The sequence below is a fragment of the Scardinius erythrophthalmus genome (assembly GCF_964197995.2).
Source record: "Scardinius erythrophthalmus genome assembly, chromosome: 3".
Lineage (NCBI taxonomy): Eukaryota > Metazoa > Chordata > Actinopteri > Cypriniformes > Leuciscidae > Scardinius > Scardinius erythrophthalmus.
The window spans coordinates 52,718,940-52,742,779 of record NC_138223.1 but is presented as its reverse complement, the minus strand read 5'-3'; the positions used below and the strand labels follow the sequence as shown (position 1 = coordinate 52,742,779).

At 39.1% G+C, this 23,840-nt stretch overlaps 1 protein-coding gene across 2 annotated transcripts in view; it reads right to left on the bottom strand.

Moving 5' to 3' along the window:
• Positions 1-23,840, bottom strand: part of LOC308688686 (polymeric immunoglobulin receptor-like) — an 83,215-nt gene that overhangs the window by 23,481 nt on the left and 35,894 nt on the right. The window contains exons 1-4 of one of the 2 annotated variants that reach the window (XM_081361925.1): positions 9,620-9,746; positions 9,153-9,473; positions 8,609-8,923; positions 8,186-8,512 (exon numbers count right to left, since the gene is read on the bottom strand). In XM_081361925.1, the coding sequence (XP_081218051.1) occupies positions 8,186-8,512; positions 8,609-8,923; positions 9,153-9,473; positions 9,620-9,659 (1,003 nt within the window). In that variant the 5' untranslated portion in view covers positions 9,660-9,746. Of the gene's footprint in view, positions 1-8,185; positions 8,513-8,608; positions 8,924-9,152; positions 9,474-9,619; positions 9,747-23,840 lie in introns of those variants that run through there. The other variant, XM_081361926.1, reaches the window with a different exon arrangement.

Genomic DNA, 23,840 nt, shown 5'->3' with positions numbered 1-23,840 from the left:
TGGGCTTGGATCGGAGAGTGCGATGCGCACGATCGAGCAGGGGCAACTCATCCAGGCCGAGGGAGTCCATCAATAGCTGAGCAATAAATTCGGTTGGGCGCGCACCTTCGGCCCCCTCCGGCACACCTACCAGCCGTATGTTGTTCCTCCTCGCTCTACCCTCCAGATCCTCACATTTATCGGTCAGCAGTTTAACCTCGGCTTTCAGCGTGGAAACTGTTGAATCCAGTGAAGTTAGCAGGTCACTGTGGTCAGTGCACGCGCGCTGCAACTCCGTGATAGCTTGATCATGGGAGCTAAGTTTTTGTTGCATCGGTTCAATTGCGTGCCTAAGCTCCTCTCTTACTGAAGAAACGTCCGCACGAAGCTCGCAAGACAGCAAGTCTATTTTGCAGCAAATGTCCCCTTTCAACTGGTCTAACATAGCCCGGAGGTGATTCAAATTGGGCGCACACTCGGGGTCCGTGACCACCTTCGGCGGAGATGCGGGCTCAGTCGAGGGTGAAGCTTTAGCACGGCCTGTGCGAGCCGAGTTTCCACGTGCAGCTGCCATTGTCGGTTGAAATTCCCTTAAAGCACACCGAAACTGACCAAGTACTTGTCACAATTGCGCACCGGCCAAATTAGTGAAGAGAAACTGCGTTAAAAAGTTAAAATAAACACAAACTCGCGGAGCAAAAGGGAGACACGTCCTACATGCTCGGTGTCCGACAGCGCCCCCCCATACACACCACTTTCAAGTCAAGTTGCGTGTTATCTATACGCATTTTGAGCTATTCGTGTATGTCCACGCCGAAACAAACCGCCATCTTCCGCGTGTATGTCTACGCCGTTAAATGTCAGAGTGATTACGTGTGTATGTGTACGCCGTTAAATGTCCGAGTGAAACGGAGCAAAATGTATATCTACATCTGGGGAGCAATATTTTTTTTTCCTAAGATGGTAGGGGAAGACTCATAAATGGTATTAACCCCAGTGACGGGTAGGTTTAGGGACGCGGTTGGGGTATATATGGGGTACATATATATTTATATATACAGTATTGTAACGTTAAGTCAACGGCGTTGATAAACACGCTGAAAAGCAATTATGCGTGTTGATAGCAGTCTGTAAAATTTTATTTAAATGAATCAAATATTACAATTAAATGTATTTAATTTAGAGGTGAAATATCATGAATTTTTATATTTAGTAATATATTTCAGCCACTAGGGGGCGTCAGGCCTCCTCACAAGTTACACCCATTGATCACATGTTTGTATTTCAGCACAAGATCACTGGCTGATGTGGACACACCTGTGAACGGTGAAGTTTCAACTGATGAGGAAGAAGAAACAGATGATGAGGATGATGGTGATGATGGAGGTGGTGATGATGAGGATGATGATGGAGAGGATGTTGTTGATGAGCATGATGAAGATGGTGATGAAGATGTTCTTGATGATGATAATGGTGAAGTTTCAGGTACTTCAGTATATAAAACAATAAAACAATGAATGTCTAAAAGGATGTTTTTTCACACACATAACTTGACATCTCTTTTTTCATGATTTCTTACTGATGTCATTCACACATTTATTACCCAGAATTCATGTTTGTGTGACCGGATGCTCTCCTCTCCATGTTGCTCACTTATATAAATAGGCTTGTTTGAGATGCGCCTTGCCTCGCCTGAAATGTATGCGAGAGTAGGCGGCTGCAGTGAGAGGAGGAGTGAAAAAAGCGCAGGCAAGCCGGACAGTTCTCTCTTCTCGTAGTGGATCTGACACCTGCGAGATCAAAGATGGATATCGCGGGATTCACCGGATTCATGCTCGTGCACAGTGTTGCTAATAAATTGGATGGAATTTAAGTTCTGTTGCTTTTATATGAAAATAAATATAATGAACAAGACACCCAAAGTAGCCTACTTATTTAATTCCATTCCAAATACATGTTTATCAGTCTTTTTTCTTTAATACAGACATGTGTTTTTTTATTTTATTATTATTATTATTATTTTTTTTTATAAAAATTTCATTGCATAAACCATAGTGATTGCACTGTTAGATAGTTTGGGAATATTCACACATAACGTATACACAAAACATGATATCAGTTTTAAATTCAAACATTTTAAAAGAGAACAATACATCACGGTTGTTTAAACCAATGAACATTAAGCTGTGTCGTCAGCAAGTCGTTTCCCATCATGCTTTTGATCAGCGCAGTCGGTGGAGAGCAACTGCACTCGACTGCAGAATCCGACAGGTGCGCCTTGCGCTCGCGAGAGATTTTTGACATACGTCAGCATGACATCAGAGCAAGGCGGACCGCACTCGGACACATTTCTAACCGGCATGCATCTCGCGCTGATCACTGGTGATCGGTTCTGCGCAGATTTTGCTCATCTCAAACAAGCCTAATGATTAAGTTAGAGTTTCCTGCCGTAAATTTCCCTTTAAGTGTTGGGACACTCATTTCCGATCGGCCATAAATAGCCTCTTTCAGCCTGCTAGGACACGCTGCTTCCTGTTGACTCGGGGGTTCCCTTTCGCTTCCCACGTGCGGGTGATTTGAGTGGGGCGTTACGCCAGTGATTGCGTGTTTCTCCGCTGGTTGCAGGCATGTGTGAACCCATTTAAATGCGGCGCTGCGAGATCAAATAATTTAGAGGTGGGCGGTTCGGTGCTTGACTGATTTCATCGTCGGGTTGTTTCAGAGATATACAGACCAGTTTGCGCGACGGGATCAAAGTGAAACCAGAACATCTAAAAGTGGTTCGTTCCGAGCGATTGACTGACTTCATCGTCGGGTGTTTGAGATCTTGTGTGCAAATCTTTTGCTCTCTATTCAGAAGGCCTATTTAATGCGAGGAATCGCCGTTGTCCTACAGTTTATTTCTCTCTTGCCTGTTCATCCAGATTAATAACTATAGCAATAGTTTGTGTCTTACGAGTGGAATGATGTTATAATTTGTCTTTTTTTTTTGTTTCTTTGTTTTAAAATTATTTGTTAGTGGGAGCTATAGTTCCCAGGCGAGTGTTTTGGTTTATTATTAATATTTTCTTGTGTTTATATTAATTAGATCTATTTTGGAATTATTTTTTTTATTGTGCAAGCGTGTGTTTGTGTGTGTGGGTGTGCTTGAGTGAGTGATTTTCTTTTGCTAGACGCTGAGGGCTCCAGCCAGGAATCCTCCCTTTCGTTTTCTGCGTAGCCTATCGGTGATGGTTTGAGCACAGGGTGTGGTGTGCAGTGAGACGCACGGGTTTTGTGTGCAGTGGTGTGAGTTACTCCATAGTGTGTGCGTGGAGGTACTACCTGTTCTTGAGTCCTCAGCCAAAGCTCTTGAATGTAGTGTTATTAAGTGTGCTTGCTGAAAGCAGCACACTTATTGTTCTTCTTAAGTTTTCTTATTATTATTATTATTATTTTGAAATTTTGGCCAGCTCCTGCGCCTAGGCCCTTTGAGACAGAGACACCATTCCAACTTTAAAACGTACGGTCAGTACCGGTGTAAGTTGCTCGCGAAGATGACATCACAAGTCCATGTCGTTTGTCCGCCATATTGGATTGAACAGAAAGCCAAACTAAAGTTTCACAGGTCACAAATTTGGTCCGAACTTCACAAAACTGGACGTACATGATCCTTGACGTATCCTGGACGTACATGAATTTTTTTTATTTATTTATTTTTTATTTCAGGCTAATTGACAGACCCATTTACTTATGTCTATGCAAAAATTTCACCTCACACTTTTAATGTTAATGAATTTAGACAGTAGGTGGCACTGTTGTATTACATTTCACAGAGCTGCCAAGTCAGTGTATAGACTGCATTCGTTTTTACTAGGTTTGTCTTAAAGGGGTCATGAACTGGATTGTTTTATTATTTTATAATGTTCCCTGGGGTGCCCTTATAATGTTAGTATGATTTTTACATAAAAAATTGTCATAATTTATAAATAAAAGCCATTTTTCCAAGCCTGATTTCAGCCTCAGGTTTGAACGCTCCGTTTTAAGGGGTGTGTCTGCTGTGAGACTGCAGTGTAAACGCCCACTGCTGTGATTGGCTGACATGCTTGCAATGAAATAGCTAGTATTACAGGAACTCTCTCGAAAACTTTTACTACGTTTTTACTATTACAGCTATCGAGATTAACAAATCGTGAAAAGTATCGTTTAAAGCATTATATTTAAATCTATTCCATCACATGAAAGGTTGCAGCATGATGAGCACTGAGCAGATGACAGACAGTCTGTTGATCGCGTGAATAAAGATCTTATCGTTGCAACGCAATTTTTGCACTCTCACAAATGCTTACACCAAATCACAATGCAAACACGATGTGAGTACACAGTAAGAGCTTCGTTGTGTAGTGTAACAGTGTCATTATGTCATCACGAGTTTGGTAAGTGTCCAGATAAGCTCTCGCGGCTCGCGCTGTGCTGTTTGATTGACAGCTTGGGCGAAAGGGATCGTTCTTTGATTGCTTTCTGTAGGCTAGGCTATATAATTTAATAACAGTTTAAAAAAAGATTATTTTCATAATACTACGAGAAATTATGTGAAGTTGATCGTTTAGTCACTGATGCATAAACAGTATTGAACGATTTTAAGAGAAATATCTGAACTTGAATAATTACACCGAAATCACTGATCGCAGATCAGGCATTAGAATACACATGGTTACTTACATGTTGCTGGCAGATCCGTGTCGGGAAATTGTGATTGACTGATTTAATAAAGTTTAACCATGCTGGAATCCGAAGGAAGCTTATGCAGACTGCCTTCTTCCACAAACAGGCGCTGCACAATATTTAGTAAACAGCATGTTTATTGCTTGTAAGTAGCTCGATCCGGTTTAGCAATCATCATGTCGTCCTATGTTATTTAGCATGTTTGGGCGAATCGGTGGGCGGGGCTAAACAGGCCGTGTTGAAGTAGGCGTTGATCTTCTTTCGTGGAGGCGGTGTTTTATCCTCTTTGACGTCATAGATCCCCACTTTGAAAAACGAGTCGTTTGCTGAGCCTGATGTCTATAAAAGCTTTTATTGGACTAACAAGGTAGTTTTCAGTTCTGAAACTTACAGGATATTATTATAGTATGATGATCTCTTATATGTCAAAAGCTCAAGGAAACTTTGATTTCTCAGTTCATCACCCCTTTAATAAATGCAGGCATGAATTTCGTTTTTTGTATCGGTCTAATTTAATCATCTTCATTTATTAATATATACAGATTTGTATGCATGAATTGTGCATTTCCAGTTCTCAAAACAGTTAATAACAAAACAAAAAAAAACTTTATACAAAATACATCATGCTCTTCTTCGCTAACCGAACAAACAATTCATTGTCTGTGGCTGTGTTTGGGAAATATGCTGCGCATAACAATAGAAAACAAGGAGAAACGCGCAGTCACATGCTCAAACAATCAACAACGTCGCTCTAGAGGTGCGTTGTGGACTGCGAAGTGGACTTCACGGGGTTTTCCGCCATCTTAAGTTAGATTCCAATCTGAAGGGAGCAAACATGTTCAGTTCGAAGGGCACTGTGCATGGCATAGGGAATAAGGGAACATCGATACATCACTTCACAGGAAGTGGAGAGCCATGATCACCCAACTGTCATTTCGCGCACCACGTCATCACCAGTCAGAACGGTCATAATTAACGATGGAGGAGTTTACGTATGTGTGTAAGTATTCATACATTTCGCCATTGTTATACAAATGACAGTATTTGAACGGTTATTGTTGTGAATATTATATACTACTTTTGATGATTATAATTTACCTCAGTGAATGCAGCCAGTTTAGCTAGTTTGTGAAGTAAAGTGATTTTATTTTAGGTAGATGTAAAATAGTGCAATATAATTGTAAATATATAATATAATAATAAAAATTAAAATATGAATGTAGTCCTATATATAGTTATGTTATATCATAAGCTGTGCGACCCTGTCGTTGACTTTCTTTGATGATGTTTGTAGGGCGTTTCAAATAGCGGTTATTGTCAGTGAAGTCCACTTCAACTGATATACTGTGCTCAGGGAGTAGGGGAGCAGTGAACACTACGTAAGGACCCTGTCGAATGGATCGCACCTTATAGATGTGTAAAAACAAGTGGAAAGCGCGAATGCGCCGCTCTCTCCTTTCCACAAGCGTTTGCTGTCCCGTGGCGTCTGTCGTTGCTATGCAACCATGAACTGCGCTCTCCATGATGACAAGGAAGTATCAGCAAAAGATTAATTGATTTCTAGCCCTTGCATTAGCTTTACTACTAGATATATTTATGGAGATGAAAAATAATAAGGCGCCTTGTACAGCTATGATCAGCTGTTCGGCCGAACATTCAATGTTGTTACGCTGCGAACTGATCAGTTGGTTCGTTGTCGCGCTCTATCACTCGCACACCATAAAGAGCAAATTGTTTTTTAATGTTTCAATTTCGTGATTAAAATGAATTAGGAAGCGGATAATTTCTTCACAAACAGCTCATTATGACTCAATGTTAGAATGCTGCACCTACACTCGATAGTGTGAATAAGATCAGCGCAACGCAGACCACTGCATTGACAGGGTTAAACACATGATCTGTCTACGGCCAGGGCTCAGCGGAAGACAGAAAATGCCGGTCCAGCACTGATTGAGGAATTAAATTCGAAAATAAAAGACAGTTTGACATCTTTTTTCTCACATATGTGAATTTATTTTTTAATCATTTGTTCTGAGATGAAGCGAATATATTTGTGCGGGAATTTCTCGCACTATAAAAGCTAACCTTGCGGGAATGGTTTAAATTATGCGCAATCCCCCCCCGAAATGGCAGCGGGATGTGTAACTCTAGCATATGACGCATATGTCATATAAAGTTAGGCAAGGCCAAACAGCGTTATCCATGTTGTTGCGATTGCATCGCTAGAATAAGCTAATAGTGAAACTGAGAGCGTTTTTCATTTAATTACAATATGAGGACTGACGGTAGGCTATAAAAATCAGCGTTTCTGTGTAGGTGATGACAACCATCTTGACAGCAGCAATCAAAGCATCGCTAATTACGGTAGACCTTAATTTGAGATTGTAAATTTGTTCCTAATCAAAGGGAACACTCAACCACAGAACAGCTGGATGAGTTTTGTATTGGCTTATTGGATACAGTAAATTAAGACTGTCAACTTCTTTTCAATACTATTTCATCACCCAAAACACTCCCACTCTCTGCTGTATATTCATAACCAATTATTTCAAAACCAACAACCAAGCCACATAAACAATGCCATTGGCACTACTCCACATTGTAGACATGTCCCTTAATGCACATGCATTTTCACCTTTTTGCACAATCTTGAAAAAAGTACTATTGTTGAAATTCTCAGATCAAGCAAACTTCAACGCACCCTTATCCACTACCTGCTAACGTTAGTGCACTGCACCCGAGCAAGCACACTTTGCAGTTCCTCCGGAAATGCATTTTTCTAGTTGTATGTTAATGTCATTGTGAGTGTTTATTAAATGACCATGTTCCCTTCCCAGATCACATAAACGATCAGTTGGTGTGGTATGTCCTGTCTGGCACGCCCAGTTCATTTTAAATGAGATTTTATTGTTAATAAAGAATTATTGTGTATGATATTCACGTCTCTGTTCTTCATTAGTGTAAACAACTTGCTTGCTTTATAAAGCATAATTATTCTCTGTGTGATATGAGAGTGGCGTAGTCGGTTATTAAAAAAAGCTCTATTTCAGTTTGGTATTTGGGCCCTTAGTGCCCACCATTACTAACCGCTTCTATTTCTCCACCTCGCCACATTTGCTGACACACAGACACAGAATCGTGAGCTGTTAGTTTGAGTTTCCAGAACTGAAGCCTGTGGTTTCACACTGAATAATGCAGTATAGCAGAGTTACTGATGAGCACTGTTAAACTGTTTTAACTGTAGTAAAAGTGTGGTAAAAGGACTCAGTGCAGTTTCTCATTGTTCAGAACAGAATCATTGTTTTACACAAAGCTGCACTTTTACCTTCATAAACTACAAACATATAAACTGTAGTTTGTTTTTATACTTCCTCTTTTTAACTGTTTGTGATTTTGCTTTGTTGAACAGAAATAACATCCAAATTAAAACCTGTGGTTAAACCTGCTTAAACAGAATCAGCTGCAAACATGACACACAACACACAGTGATCTGCATCCGTACCTGTAACATTGATCAGGACTCGTGTGATGAAGATCTTGTGTCCTTGATCAGACTGAACTCCACACCAGTATTCTGAATCTTCTTCAGTCACATGACTGATGCTTCCCGTCAGGAGCTGCTGTTCTCTGTCATCATACAGCCGGATCTTTCCCTCATCCCTCCATCTTCTGCTCTCCTTCACAGACGTCTCTTTAGCACAGAGATCAGCTCCAGATCTCCAGCACAGAAACTTCACATCACGAATGTGGGATTGTGGGTATTTGCAGCTGATGCTCACAGATCCTCCTGCAGAAGCTGATAGACTGATGCTCTTCACACAACAATCCTCTGTTTAAGATCCAGATAAAGTGCAGCAATGTTACAATCACCAGATATATTCATGGATTCTGTCAAATAATGCATAAATGACTGAAAGCAGCTCACCCTTCTTAATGTCCAGATTAAACTCAGAGAAGAAACTGTAATCTTCAGAAACTTTGACTATAATCTTATATTCTCCAGAGTCGTTCTCATTCAGATCTCTGATAAACAGAAGTAAGAGTCCTGCAGATCTGTCATCATGAACGGAGAATCGTCTGTCATGTTTCCATTCTGCTGTTCTGTTAGTGTTTATTACAGTAAAACACTGATCTGCAGTTTTACAGACGTCTATCACAGGATTCTCTTCTTGAATCTCATATTTGAAGTTTATAATGACGTTTCCTCCTGAATATCCACTTACAGTCATGTTTTGTTGACCTGTTGAACACAAACCCAGATCATTTGTCATTTTGTTCTCAATATAAACACATTGTTGCTCACTTTGCTGCAACATTTATCAATGCAATTAAATTAAATCTTACATCGGGAGACAACAAGGTTGTTGATGAGTTTAACGTGTGTTATTACGGCTGTAATTACAGTCAGTGTTGAGTATCGTGATGTTGTGGAGATCATCATGAGTTTGAGGGTCTCATCAGTTACTCACCTGTTAAAATCTCCAGATTCACTTCAGTGTATAAATCTATTTTTGCATATATATCAACTCCACAGTAGTACTTCCCAGAATCCTCTTCTCTCAGATCTCTGATGGTCACAGTGAAGACTGATGATCTTGTGTCGTCATACAGAGAGAATCTTCCAGACTGAACCCATTTATCTTTAATATCAGTCTTGATTTGGTCTGTGCACTCTGACCACTGTCCTTTACAAAAATACTTTTTATTATCTGTATATCCTTTATCATATTTGCATTTGATGGTGACTCCTCCTCCTGAATATCCTGTCACACTCATGGAGCTCACGGCACCTACAACAAACCAGCATTAAAACACTTTAGTTTACACAGAAATTAACTTTATTCAACAGTCGTTTTTGTAGATTAACTGAAATAAAAGACTGAAAAGATTGAATCTGTGCTGTTTTTCATGATCTACTCTGAGTTCAGATTCTTACCAGGAATCATCAGCAGAGTGAAAGTCCAGATGATCTTCATTCTTCTCTCTTATTAAATGATCTTCTCTGTTGTCAGTAGATTCAGTTCTTCTGAAGCTCTCGATGTGTGTTCAGAAGAGTTTTGAGTGTTTCTTTCCTGGTTACATGTTTAACATGAAGAGCTGAATGTGACAGACGCCCACTTCCCCTGAGAGAGAGAGAGAGAGAGAAAACCACAAAAAGAAAACCAAAAAGACCAGATGACACTGAGAAATGGTTTGACAACGACTGTAAAAAACTTAGGAAAGAATTAAGAACCGGACTTCCGGTATGACGATGTAGGAGAACGCAGCAAAACGGACGGTCTCCCGATTTTTTCCTTTTCATACAGACCTTTTGCAGTGAATTTCACTTTAAAGGCCGTTTAAAGCCGATTGAACAACTAAGGAAGAGTTTACAAGCTAACCGTTGCACAATGAGTAATGTTAATCCTAAACAGAGAAGTGCAGCGTCGCAGTCGAAAAAGGCTAGCGTAGCTAGCAAACTAGCGAGCATGGTAACTGCGTCATCTCAAGATGAAAACCAAGATTCGGAAAAAAACATGGACGACTCTCTGTCCATGACACAACTTATTGCTGAACTAGCTAAACAACGGGAAGTTCTCAAAGAATACATGGCTGCCCTGATACTAAACTCTGTAAAACCACTCCAAACCTCGGTGGATGCGTTACGCGAGACCGTAAACTCCTTTCAAAGTCGACTGACATCAACCGAAACCATCGCAGGAGAAAACTTTGAGCGTCTCGTGGCAGCGGAATCTACAATCAGCTCCCTTAAGGCTCAAAACACTCTGCTACTAGATCGTCTGGACGACCTGGAGAATAGATTCGCGCCAATCTAATCTGCGCATCCTTAATGTACCTGAGGGGAGCGAGGATGGCAAAGATCCTACCGTATTCGTTTCAGAACTGCTGGCGGAAGCAATGGCTGAGGTATTCACGAGCCCACCACCGTTGGACAGAGCGCACCGTTCTCTCGGACTCAAGCCTATAGCGGGTAAACCCGCGCGTGCCTTTGTGTTGTGTTTTCACCGCTATAGTGACCGGGAGCTTGCCTTCAGATGGGCCAGACAACACGAGGTAAAGTTCAGAGGGAATACGCTGAGGGTCTATCCTGATTTGAGCGCGGCCCTTGCTAAAAAGCGTGCCACGTTTAACCCGGTGAAACAAGATCTGTATCAGCAGGGCATCCGATTTCGGCTGCTATACCCCGCACGCCTCAAAGTCATGTTCGAGGGAGATAACCTCATTTTCGAGACTCTGGACGAAGCAAATGACTTTTATGAGAAACACGTGCTTGCTCAGAAGGGAAAGTGAGATTGCGTTCGTTTAAAATGACGGGTCTTGTCCATTCGAGAGACTTCTTCATAAAGTAACGTTAGGCACGTAACATTTACCGTCACCAGGGGAGTGTTCATGACAAAAACTATTCAGGAGTTTTTGGAGTTCGTTGTTTTCCCCCCTATTTGCATGGATTGTTTGCGATGTGCAGGTAATTTGGACAGAACTTATCCCAGAGGTACTACTTTATTTATTTTCTCTTCATCTCGTATACATTTATCACCAGATGGATAATGGGTTGTTGTAGTACCAACAGTTCAAATGCTCTGAGATTCTAAGTTCACTGTTATGTTTGATAATCGGGAGACTTCCACAGGAAAATAGTCTATCCTGAGATCAACGTAATGAGGGAGTCAACATATCGGAAGCATAATGGTACAGGGATACAGCCTTCTTGTATAGGGAAGGGTTTGGTTGGGGAAGGGTGTTTTTTTATTTTTTGTTTCTTTTTTTTAACTTTTTGGCTTGATACTTTGTTTGTCCTATCTTGTCTTACTTACTGGGTGCATATTGCAGGTATTGGTTTAGACTTTACAACTGTATACAATATACATAACTATGTTAACGGAGACAACACACTGTTTAAGATTAATATATACTCTTATGTGACTAATAATCTATAAGCAAGAGACATATTATGGGATTCACAAAAATTATTTCATGGAACATATCGGGATGTAACCATGTAATAAAGCGTAAGAAAATCCTCACCTATCTCAAGCAAAACAAATCAGACATAGCTATGCTGCAAGAAACTCATCTAAGTGCTGAGGAATCTGAGAAATTTAAAAGGGGGTGGATTGATCAGGTATACTCAAGTACATTCAACACTAGGAGTAGGGGTGTTCTATTTTGATTAGAAAAGGCTGGACTTTAAAGTCCACAAAGCATATAATGACCAGGGAGGCAGGTGGATAGCCTTAGATTCTAGCTTAGAAGGACAGAAAGTTACAGTTATGAATATTTATGCCCCCAATGTGTTATCTCCTGATTTCTTTAATGAAATTTGCAATATTATTAGAAATATTGGTAATCATAATATAATACTTGGTGGTGATTTCAACCAAGTTAGGAATGCACAGCTAGATAAGTCAAGCCACAAACAGGCCATACCTTTAATGTACACAGCCATTGATACTGTGGTAGATGAATGCGGCCTAATAGATATATGGCGTACACTTCATCCTCTAGAGAAAGATTTTACATTCTTCTCCCATCCTCATGGGTCATACTCAAGGATTGACTATATTCTAATCTCAAAACAGTTGGTGAGTCAGGTTCAATCTGCTTCAATAGGGAATATTGTTCTCTCTGATCATGCCCCAGTAGATGTGGTCTTTACCACATCGAACTATAAAAAAAACACAAGATGGCGCTTTAACAATTCACTATTGCAAAGTGAGACCTCATGTTCCTTTATACAAGCGGCAATAGACGAATACTGGCTTCTCAATGACGGCTCTGTCCCTGATCCTGGTATAACATGGGATGCTTTTAAGGCTTTCCTGAGGGGACGACTTATTCAACACTGCTCGCTACGTAAACGACTGGAACGTGAAAAATTAGTTAAATTAGAAGAAAAGATCAGTACCCTGAAAAAAACAACATATTAATCATCCAGACCCAGTAACCCTTAATAATTTAAACAGTTTGAAATTGGAACTAAATGACATAATACAGAAAAAAGTGGAATTTGCTCTATTTTGCACAAAACTAAATTATTATGAAAAAGGTGAGAGAGCAGGTAAATACTTAGCCCATGAGTGAAACAGCTTAGTACTCAAAACTTAATTCCTTCTATTTTTTTATGACAAAAATAAACTGACTACAGAAGCCGGGGAAATTAATAAGGCTTTTAAATCTGTTTACCAATATTTATATACATCGCAAGGGGAAGTAACTACAGAACAATATGACCGATTCTTCTCTTCCCTACAGATTCCATGTCTATCCACACAAGATAGCGACTCGTTAGAAAATGACATCACATTAGAGGAGATTAAGGGTGCCATACAGGACCTCAAACCAGGTCGTGCCCCTGGGGAAGATGGCTTTCCCTCTGATTTCTATGAAAAGTTTTCAGAGGTGTTAGCTCCTAAATTGCTTTATGTCTTTCAGAATGCTCTGGTAAAGGGTAAGCTTCCAGAGAGTATGAGAACAAGCATAATCACTCTCATTCATAAAAAAGGGAAAGACCCTCAACAATGTGCAAGCTGCAGACCCATTTCACTTGGTAATGTTGATGCTGCCCCTATACTGCCCCTGTCAAGGACGCTTGTCAAAAAGTACGGGGAAACTTGACCGCTCTGAATATAGTGAGTGAGTGCGCGCGTGCGCGCGCGGCCGGGGCTCGCTCTCTCTCTCTGCTAGTTCTTAGAGGCAGAAGAGCGCGTGCGCGCTTAAAATGTCATATTTTGGTATGATCGTTCACCCGCCAGTGTGGCGGATAGCCTTTTGAGATTTTATTTGTGCTTCAGAGCGCGGTTTTTTCCCTGCAGCGGGTGGTGGTAGGGGTCTCTTGCCAAGGGCTTCAGCCATCCTTCCGCTCTCTTCCCTGAACTGAAATGTAGTAGTGGGCTGTACTTTCCACATCAGGTTCAAGTACGCCCACAAGCCGTGCGAGTTATTCGTGTATTGCATGTTTGGCTGGTGGTTATGTTGCCCGTATACCGCCTCCCATGGCCGAAACTGGTATTACGACACCTGTCGGGCTGTGGCTAGTAATGCTAATGCTAATTAAGGTTGATATCTCTGCAGCACTATAACTTGACATTTTTTTAATGACATCATCGCCCTTATTTCTTCTCATTCTTTTGATGTGTGTAGCTCATTTTTGGGATATTTTTACCTCAATTGTTACATATGGCACCTTTAAAGTAAAAATGATTGATACACGTATTTCTAATGGAAATAAATAACAGTACTTTGGATGTCTTGTTCATCATATTTATTTTCAAATAAAAGCAACAGAACTTAAATTACATCCAGTTTATCAACAACACCGTAGATGAGTGTGAATCCCGCAATCTCCACCATTGATCTCGTAGACGTCTGATCCACTACGAGGAGAGAAAACTGTCCGGCTTGCCTGCGCTTTTTTCACTCCGTCCCTCACTGACGTTTCTAGTTAACTCATTAATTAATTTTAGCATTAACATTCTTTTTTAAGCAGACAAACGAAATATGTTCACAGTAACAATATACTCACATTACTAACACAGTATAAATGTTACATTGACTAATTTAAGACAATCAGTTTCCTCAAATGAAGTTAAATCAGGTTTTAATTCAGTGCAGGGTATTATCACAGTAACATACTGTAATGTAGATTACGGTAAAGAACTGTACATTTTGTACTTGTTTGGATGTTTTTAAAGGTGTGTGGTGTTTTAACAGCATAATTGTAGTTGATGATTATACTCTTGTAAATTTACAGGTTTACTGGCAACCAATATTGCCAGTAAGTTAGGTTACTGTATTTTACAGTAATATTGTTTACCGTGTGCGCCAGGTGTCCCGTAGCTCTTGGGCCATCACGAAGGGCCGGCCGCTCTCACTGCGCTACACGGATTGGAGCCGCTGGCGATGATGCTCAGGGGTGTGGTCGACCCGCTGCAGGATGGCCCGTTTCAGGTCGCCCTAAACCAGGAGGTTCGGGACAGCAGTTGCATTGATATCTGTTCCTCTCCGAAGAGCAGAGTGATGAGGTGCACCAGTGGGCGAGTGGCCACTCACACGCCTCAGCACTCTTCTCAAAGAGGTCCATGAAGGCCTCTGGAATATCTTGTGGCCCTATTTTGGTCAGAAGCACGTGAGCGGGGGTGGATGGAGACTCTGTGGCCCGAATCTCCCGGATCATCCGGCTCCGGGACAGTTAGCAGTCCTCTTGCTCCGCATGGATGAGGGCCTCAAGCAACTTAATCAAATCCGCTAATGGCGAACTTGGCGGGGATTGCGTTCTTCTCCTCCCCAGGTTTCGGCACCAGTGCGACTGTTGAACTTATTCAATAATTTTCTCAACAAAACAAACACTCGCACTTCTCACACTCCAATATAACACCAGTTGTAGTTCCAGACACACACAGACAGAAGTTCGCCGGCTTTATCGTGTCTCTCCACGACAGTTACTGAAATGAGAGACAGCACTTGACCTACTTACACTTGACCTCTCCTATTGTCGACTGCACTGAAACAAACCGCTCATCACAAACACTTTATTAAACGCTCAAGTCAGTTAAAACATTAAACATTATGGTTCTGAAAAACTGGAAAACTGAGCCTATGAAATAATATAATTGTATGTGAAAAATACCTGTAAAATAACACTTAATAATGAGTTGTATATGCATGTGTCTGTTCTGCATCTGTGCGTTCATGTGAAGCATTAGCTTAACTTCCCTCTTTATTAATCTCTCTCTCTCTCTCTCTCTCTCTCTCTCTCTCTCTCTCTCTCTCTCTCTCTCTCTCTCTCTCTCTCTCTCTCTCTTTCTCTCTCTCTCTGTCACTCTCTCTTCTCTCTCTCTCTCTCTCTCTCTCTCTCCTCTCTCTCTCTCCTCTCTCAAGATTCAAGATTTCAAGATTCAAATAGCTTTATTGGCATGGTGAAAGAAATCTTTACATTGCCAAAGCATTCATAACACTTATACAATAAAAAAAAAAAAATAATAATAAAAAGAAGATAAAAATTACATGAAATTAAACATAGCAGTAAAAATGTCTAATTTTCTAATATTTCTACAGTAGCTCTGTCCTGCTGGAGGCTTTTTGGTCGTGACAGGACCTCACGTACCGGGCAGCCAGGGCTGAGCTCGCTGGGCTTTCTCCAAGCAGGAGTGGGAGTTTGTCCATATTTGATTTCTGATGGAAGTCTTTCTGGTGGGTTGTGAAGAGGGGATAGAAAGTGTCCCTAATGTTTGTATAATTGGGGCAGGAAGTCAAAAAGTGTAGCTCTGTTTCCACTTGATTCTCTGAGCAGTGAGGGCACAGTCGCTCTTCCCTCGGCAGCCAGCTCTGCCTGTGTCTGCCTGTCTCTATGCTCAGACTGTGTTCACTGAGTCTGTACATGCTCAGGACTGTCCTCAGTTTAGGGTCGCTCACTTTACTCAGGTATCCTGCCAATTCATATCTTCTGTTTAGGGCCAAATAGCATTCCAGTTTACTCTGTTTGTCTGTTGCGTCTGTCCAATGTTTGAGGTATTTTTCTTTTTGTGTTTTAATGATTTGGTTTGGTCTGGCTATGTTTTTATTGTCAGTTTGTGACGTCAGCTCTAAGACCAGTCGGCCGAGGGCGTTCCTCTCTGGCTTCAGCTCTTGGTGGGTCAGGGCTTTGTGATGGAGGGTCTGTTCATCGCTATTTTTTAAGTGGGCATGGAATTTAATGGCTCTTTTTTGAATGGTTATCACAAGGGGGTATAATCCTAATTCTGCTCTACAGGCATTATTTGGTGTTTTGCGCTGAACTCGTAGCAAGATTTTGCACAGCTCGGTCTGCAGAGTCTCTATTGGGTGTTTGTCCCATTTAGTGAACTCTTGGTCTGTGAGTGGACCCCAGACTTCACACCCGTACAGCGCGATGGGCTCGATTACTGTTTTGATTATTTTTAGCCAGATTCTGATTGGGATGTCAATTTGGATATTTCTCTTAAAGGAGTCATGACCTGCAATTTTCACTTTTCCACGAGAATCAATGTATGTTATGATTGCCTAACGATTATACACTGGCCGGGAAGCCGATATTTAAAAGTGAAGCGTTTGTTTACCTCAGGGTAAATAAACCAGTGCGCGTGCATGTCAACACTGAACATTCAGTTCAGTCGAGAAAGATGGAGAAACGAGTACACACCTGAGTTGCTCTGTGGTTGACTGCCACAAACAACATGTAAATGTGTTTTCTCTACCAAAAACGGACCAAACTATCAGGGACCAGTGGATGAAATTCATTTTTAATGACGCTGTCCCAACAACCCTTTCAACTGGCTTATCGTTAGGAGTCTGCGCTAAACAGTTCACACAGGAATCATACACAAATTTGGGGCAATATCAGGCGAAGTTGGCCTCGAAGCTCTGTTTGGAAAAAGGTGCAATTCCAACCATCAGAGACTTGCCTGAAATTGAAACGGTAAGACTGAGTTTTTATTGCTCTACTGTGTGTAACAAACAGCAGCTAACTGCTAATGCGGCTATTGTATGCTAGCGGGAGTATTAGCTTCGAGGTAAACATGGGGAATGGCTGCTAACGTTACTTTGCAAACAACAAATGACTGAGATCATCATGAATTTGGCTATTGTTTATTGATTGCCTAACGCTTATAGCCTATATGAGGCGCCGTCTAGTTTGTGTGTGTGTGTGCTCGCGTCTTATATGAGTATGTGCGCGAGTTTGTGTGTGTGTGCTCGCGTCTCATATGAGTATGTGCGTGGAGAGTTCATATACATGTATGTGTGACTACTTAGTATGTATGCAAGCGTGTTTCATATATGTGTGCGTGAATGAAGTTTGATTTAAGCCCTAAACGGCGCCTCATACTTATACACTGGCCGGGAAGCCGGTCGCGGCCAGGTTGGGTTCATTCATAACTTGCATCATGATGTCATTTTGGAATGATATGCTAAAGCGTTACCTGCGATGTCAACCCCCCTCCTTCCTGCCACCAATCAACGCGCCCCTCATTTGCATTATTAAAATGACCGTCCACGACAGCCAAAATATCGCATCAGATCTCGCGAGACAATAATGCCTTCAGAAATAAGGGTCTGGGGAGCTCTGTGTTTATTTTTTTTCCACTTTTCTTTTTTAGAAGGGCCTGAAAGACTATAATACAGCAGTAGGTATCCAAGGTAATACTAGGTTATGACTCCTTTAAAGGTCCCGTTGCATGCGATTCCATGTTTCAAAGTTTAGTTTGTGTGTAATGTTGTTGTTAGAGTATAAATAATATCTGTAAAATTATAACGCTCAAAGTTCAATGCCAAGCGAGATATTTTATTTAACAGAAGTTGACTACAAAAAATGCCTGGATTGGACTACACCCCTCTACATCCTGCTTTAGTGACATCACCAGAACCGTGTTTAGACTAACCTCCGCCCACAGGAACACAGGCGTATTGATGGCGAAATGTCAACAGACATGGTTGATGTTTATCTATAATCGGATACCGCAAAAGTTTAATTCGAAGTTGTTAGTTAGCTCTGTCCATTTCACCACGGACTGTTTTTCTAACCTGGGATAATATCAAGCAGGCTTCTCTCAGTGTTTCATACTGACGAAGGGCGCAATTTCAACTATATTCCAGCAAGCGGTAAGTACAAGTAGTGATTTAATATGGAAGTAGCGATCAACTTCACATCGTTTCTCTTAGTAGGATGAAAATAATCTTACTTAAACTGTGATTAATATACAGAAAGCGATCACAGAACAATCCCTTTCCAATCGGCCAAGCTGTCAATCACACAGCGCGAGTTTATCTGGACTCTTGCCAAAACTCGTTATGAAATCAATGACGCTGTTACACTGCACAACGAAGCTCTTACTGTATTTATATGCCTCATGTTTGCATTGGTGAAATCATTAGTGAGAGTGCAGGAACTGCGTTGCAATGATAAGATCTTTCACGCGATCAACGGGCTGTCATCTGCTCAATGCTCATCATCACTGCAATTTTCTATGTGATTGAAATAAATCTAAATACTTAAAAAACTTCTCACGATTCGTTAATCCCGATAGCTGTAATAGTAAAAACGTATAATAGCTGTAATAGTAAAAGTTTTACAGATAGTTCCACATAATGCCAGATATTTCATATGCAAGCATGTCAGCCAATCACAGCAGTGGGCGTTTACACTGAAGTCTCACAGCAGACACGCCCCTTCAAACAGAGTGTTCAAACCAGGCAATGAAATCAGGCTAGGAAATATGCCTTTTACTTCTAAATTATAACAATTTTTGATCTAAAAACATACTAACATTATAAGGGCACCCCTGGAAACATGATAAAATAATAAAAATAATCCATGGAATGGGACCTTTAATACAGACACGTTTTTTAATATATTTTTTAGAAATATGACAACAATCACAGATTGTGCTGTAAGAGAGTTTGGGAATAATCACACATAATATACACATAAAATCACAATATCAGAGTTTTAAAATCAAACATTTGAAAAGAGATCAATACATCACGGCTGTTTAAACCAATGAGCATTAAGCTGTGTCGTCAGCAAGTCGTTTCCCATCGAGCTTTTGATCAGCGTAGTCGGTAGAGAGAAACTGCGTTTTTTTGACATAGGTCAGCATGATATCAGAGCGAGTCGAACCACACTCGGACACATTTCTAACCGGCATGCATCTGGCAGTGATCAAGAATAGAGTTTAAATTAGCCTATACTATCATTGAAGTGGGGCCTACATTTTTTATTTTGATAAACATGACACAATATCACATCGCTACTACATGAAACAAGCGTTTACTGTTATAAAAAAAAAAAACAGATTTGAGAGCATTAGTGGAACTGAAGATGTGAGAATAAACACGAAACACACTTGATCGTTGTCATGCGGTGAATCCGGCCAATCATGTATCTATGGCAAGCCATTTTAACTTTTATTCATTTCCAGGATATGAATCCTTGATATCAACAATTCAATTTTCACTAGTTAAAATTATAATTCTTGATATCAGGAATAATGTTTCTACTAGTAACAATGGCAATTTTTGATATCAGGAATTACATTTCCACTAGTAAAAATGTTCATTCTTGATATCAACAATTGAATTTTAACTAGTAAAAACTATAATTCTTGATATTAACAATTGAATTTCAACTAGTAAAAACTATAATTCTTGATATTAACAATTTATATCCTGGGAATGGCAATAGGCAAGCCGTTTTGACTTTTAATCTTTCGCAGGATACGAATTTTTGATATCAACAACTACATTATCACTAGTTAAAATGATAGTTATTGATATCAGGAATTAGATTTCTACTAGTAACAATGGCAATTTTTGATATCAGGAATTACATTTCCACTAGTAACAATGATAATTCTTGATATCAGCATTTACATTTTCACTAGTTAAAATGATAATTCTTGATATCAACAATTGAATTTCAACTAGTAAAAACTATAATTCTTGATATCTGTAATTGTATTTTCACTAGTGAAATGTCACCATAGGCTGCCATTCAAAATCAATTGTTGATATCAAGAATTGATTTCTTACTAGTTAAAATTCCAGTTTCACATATCAGAAATACAATTCTTACTAGTAAAAACATTTATTTTTGATATCAAGAATTAAATTGTCACTAGTTGAAATGTCTATTCTTGATATCAACAATTGAATTGCTACTAGTAACAATGTTCATTTTTGATATCAAGAATTCCATTTTTACTAGTGACAATATTAATTTCTGATATCATGAATGTGATTGTTACTAGTAAGAAAGCCATTCTAGATATCTGAAATTATATTGATATCAGAAATACATTTTCAGATATCAAAAATTAACATTTTTACTAGTAGCAATTTAATTGTTGATATCAAGATTAGACATTTTTACTAGTAACCACGTAATTCTTGATATCAGGAATTTGCATTTTTACTAGTAACAATGTAATTATTGATATCAAAAAAACAAGTTGATATCTGAAATTGCCCTTGCAACTAGTAAAAATAGAATTACAGATATCTTAAATACTATTTTAACTAGTAAAAATAGTATTACAGATATCTAGAAATGTCATTTTTACAGGTAAGAATAGCTATGGTAATGAATTTATGAATATTAATGAGTAGGGGTGTGACGAGATGTCATGCCACAAGGCAAGCCGTTTTAACTTTTATTCATTTCCAGGATATGAATTCTTGATATCAACAATTCAATTGTTGATATCTGTAATTGTATTTTCACTAGTGAAATGTCACCATAGGCTGCCATTCAAAATCAATTGTTGATATCAAGAATTGAATTGTTGATATCAAGAATTACATTTTTGATATCAGAATTGAATTTTTGATATCAAGAATTGAATTGTTGATATCAAGAATTACATTTTTGATATCAAGAATTGAATTGTTGATATCAAGAATTAAATTTTTGATATCAACAATGTAATTCTTGATATCAAAAATGTAATTCTTGATATCAACAATTCAATTCTTGATATCAAAAATGTAATTCTTGATATCAACAATAACCGTCAGCGGTTTCCCCTTGCTCCCACGTTTTCACGCCTGCAAAGCAGTCATTGTAAGATGGAGGAAGAAGCTGCTTCATCGGAGCAGGTAACGCTAGATGCGGCAGTTTCTGCCTTTGATAGAATTTTTAATGTCGCAAATAGAGCAAGAATGGAACTTATGCAGAGTTCATCGAACGAGAATTTGCTTGCTGCTACAAGGAGGCTTTTTCGACGGTCTCGAAATCGACATTCAGGTAAGTCTAGGCCTACGTTATATCTTTTGCGAAACATATGTTTCTGAGTTTCGAAATGCTTTCTTTTTTCAGTTACTACCATCAGGGATGCAAACAGAAGTGAGGGACAGAAGAGAAGTCTATTTACATCATTAAATTTAAGTTTATGGAAACTAGTTTTCCCTCCTCTGTGTCTGTCATTCTCCATTCAGTAACTTAACGTTATTCAGACAGCGCGCGCGCCTCGTCAGGTGTTACAGCAGCATACATGCACGGTAAAACTCTCTACAATATGATATATTCACATTATAATACTTGATCTGTAGATAAAAGACTGTGGATTTGCATAAAATGACTTTATTTTGTTGTAGTTTGTTGCTGTTTTTAAACGACTCGCTACCGTGTGCCTGTTAACGTTAGATCACACATCACAAGGGCTATGAATCGGCATCAAACGCACAATAACTGGAATTTAAAACTGTGAAGAAACAAATTATCAATAAACTGTTGGACAGATATACTCTAGGATTTGTCATAGGGATTTGTGCGCTCGACATGTCTTCGCTTTGTGCCGTGAACTTTTAAATGCGCACTTGCAGCGCAGCGCTGCACACGTGACTCCATGTTGCTTTGAGCACATCATTCTGCACCCGCGATGCGCACGTGCATACGCGCTTTGTGCGCTCTGTTTTGCAGCGTTTCATATTATCATTGTTTTGCGCACTGAAAGATTATTTAAAGCCTATATTTTTTATACCTTGCCAGCACAATACGTTTAAAATAAGCATAATTTAATTGTATATTATTTCTGTGTAGTGTAGTGTAGTGTAGGCTATATTAATATATACACTTCTGAATTCTTAACATATAAATATAAAATTGTGAAATGTATGATTGCCTGATTGAATTTTAAGAGTACTAATAGTAATTTGTTTTTATTAACATATTTATTTAGATTTTATAAAATTACTGTGCAGATTTTTTCAAGAATTACTTTTTGCATACACTCACTCATACGCACAAGTTTAATAAAAATACATAATACAATTATGTAATATTTAAAGGTGTTAACTGTAATCTTACACTGGAAAATGATAACTTACAAAGGATTAAATTCATCACAATTATGTAAGTATCTGGATATTTGCCGCGGGGCGAGGGCTTCGATAACCTCTCTTTTTTGACCATACATGTTTGCATCCCTTTACCATTCATACTCATTTTGATGCATAGCCTAGGGTTTTTTTCCTTTCAATCTCATTACAATTTGATGTTGTTGTTTTTTTGTTGTTGCTGGAGACACTTGAAATAGACCTAAATACTATAATATTAAATGTAGCCTATTATGTCAAGAATTTGGTAATTGATGTGCAAATAAAAAATAGTCCCACAATTGTTTGAAAATGATTTAAAAAAATCGGCAAGTTGTGAATTCCCAGTGATAGGCTTGACCAGGGGTGCGTTTCCAAAGCATTGCATCCGATGCAATTTGGTTTTAGGGCAAATCACTCAACAGAAACTGCAATATGTTACTTTACAGAAAAGGTAAAAGCATTAATGGATAAAGGTGGAGTGGTAGGGGCTGTATTTCTTGATTTACAGAAAGCATTTGATACTCTAAACCATAATAACCTTTTGCATAAACTGTATGATTTTAATTTTTCTATACATTTTGTAAATTTAATCAAATCTTAGCTTTCTTCCCGTTCTCAATTAGTAAAAATTGATAATTTTAAATCGAATTTAATAGACCTATCAACTGGTGTTCCACAAGGGTCCATACTGGGCCCAATTCTTTTTAGCTTGTATATTAATGATTTACCTTAGGAGTGTGGACAATGTAATATTCTAATGTATGCTGACGATACAGTCATTTTTACACATGGTAAAAATGCAGAAGAGGTTGCAAAAAAGTTGACAGACGTTATGGTAAAAGTTACATCCTGGCTAAATCAGAGTTTTTTTAGGTTAAATGTGTCAAAAACAGTCTGTATGTTCTTTTCTAAAGGACATAGGCCTGATACAAAGCAGGGCATTTTTATTTCAGGAGAAAGATTACAGGTTGTTTCAGAATGTAAATATCTAGGGGTACATCTGGACTCCTGTCTTGGTTTTAAAACTCACATAAAAAAAGTTTGCAAAAAGATTAAATTTAACTTGGTTAACTTTAGGTTTATTAGAAATTGTTTATCAAATGAGGCAGCAAAGATATATTTCCACTCTATGATTCTTTCTCATGTCACATATTGTTTGACAAGTTGGTCAAATACACATTCTACAGTCCTAAAACCATTAGAATCAATATACAAACAAGCACTTAAAATTTTAGATAAAAAACAATTCAGCTTTCATCATTGTCACATTTTAAATAAGTATAACTTGTTTAACTGGGAAATTCTAATCAACTTTAAAAATGTTTGTT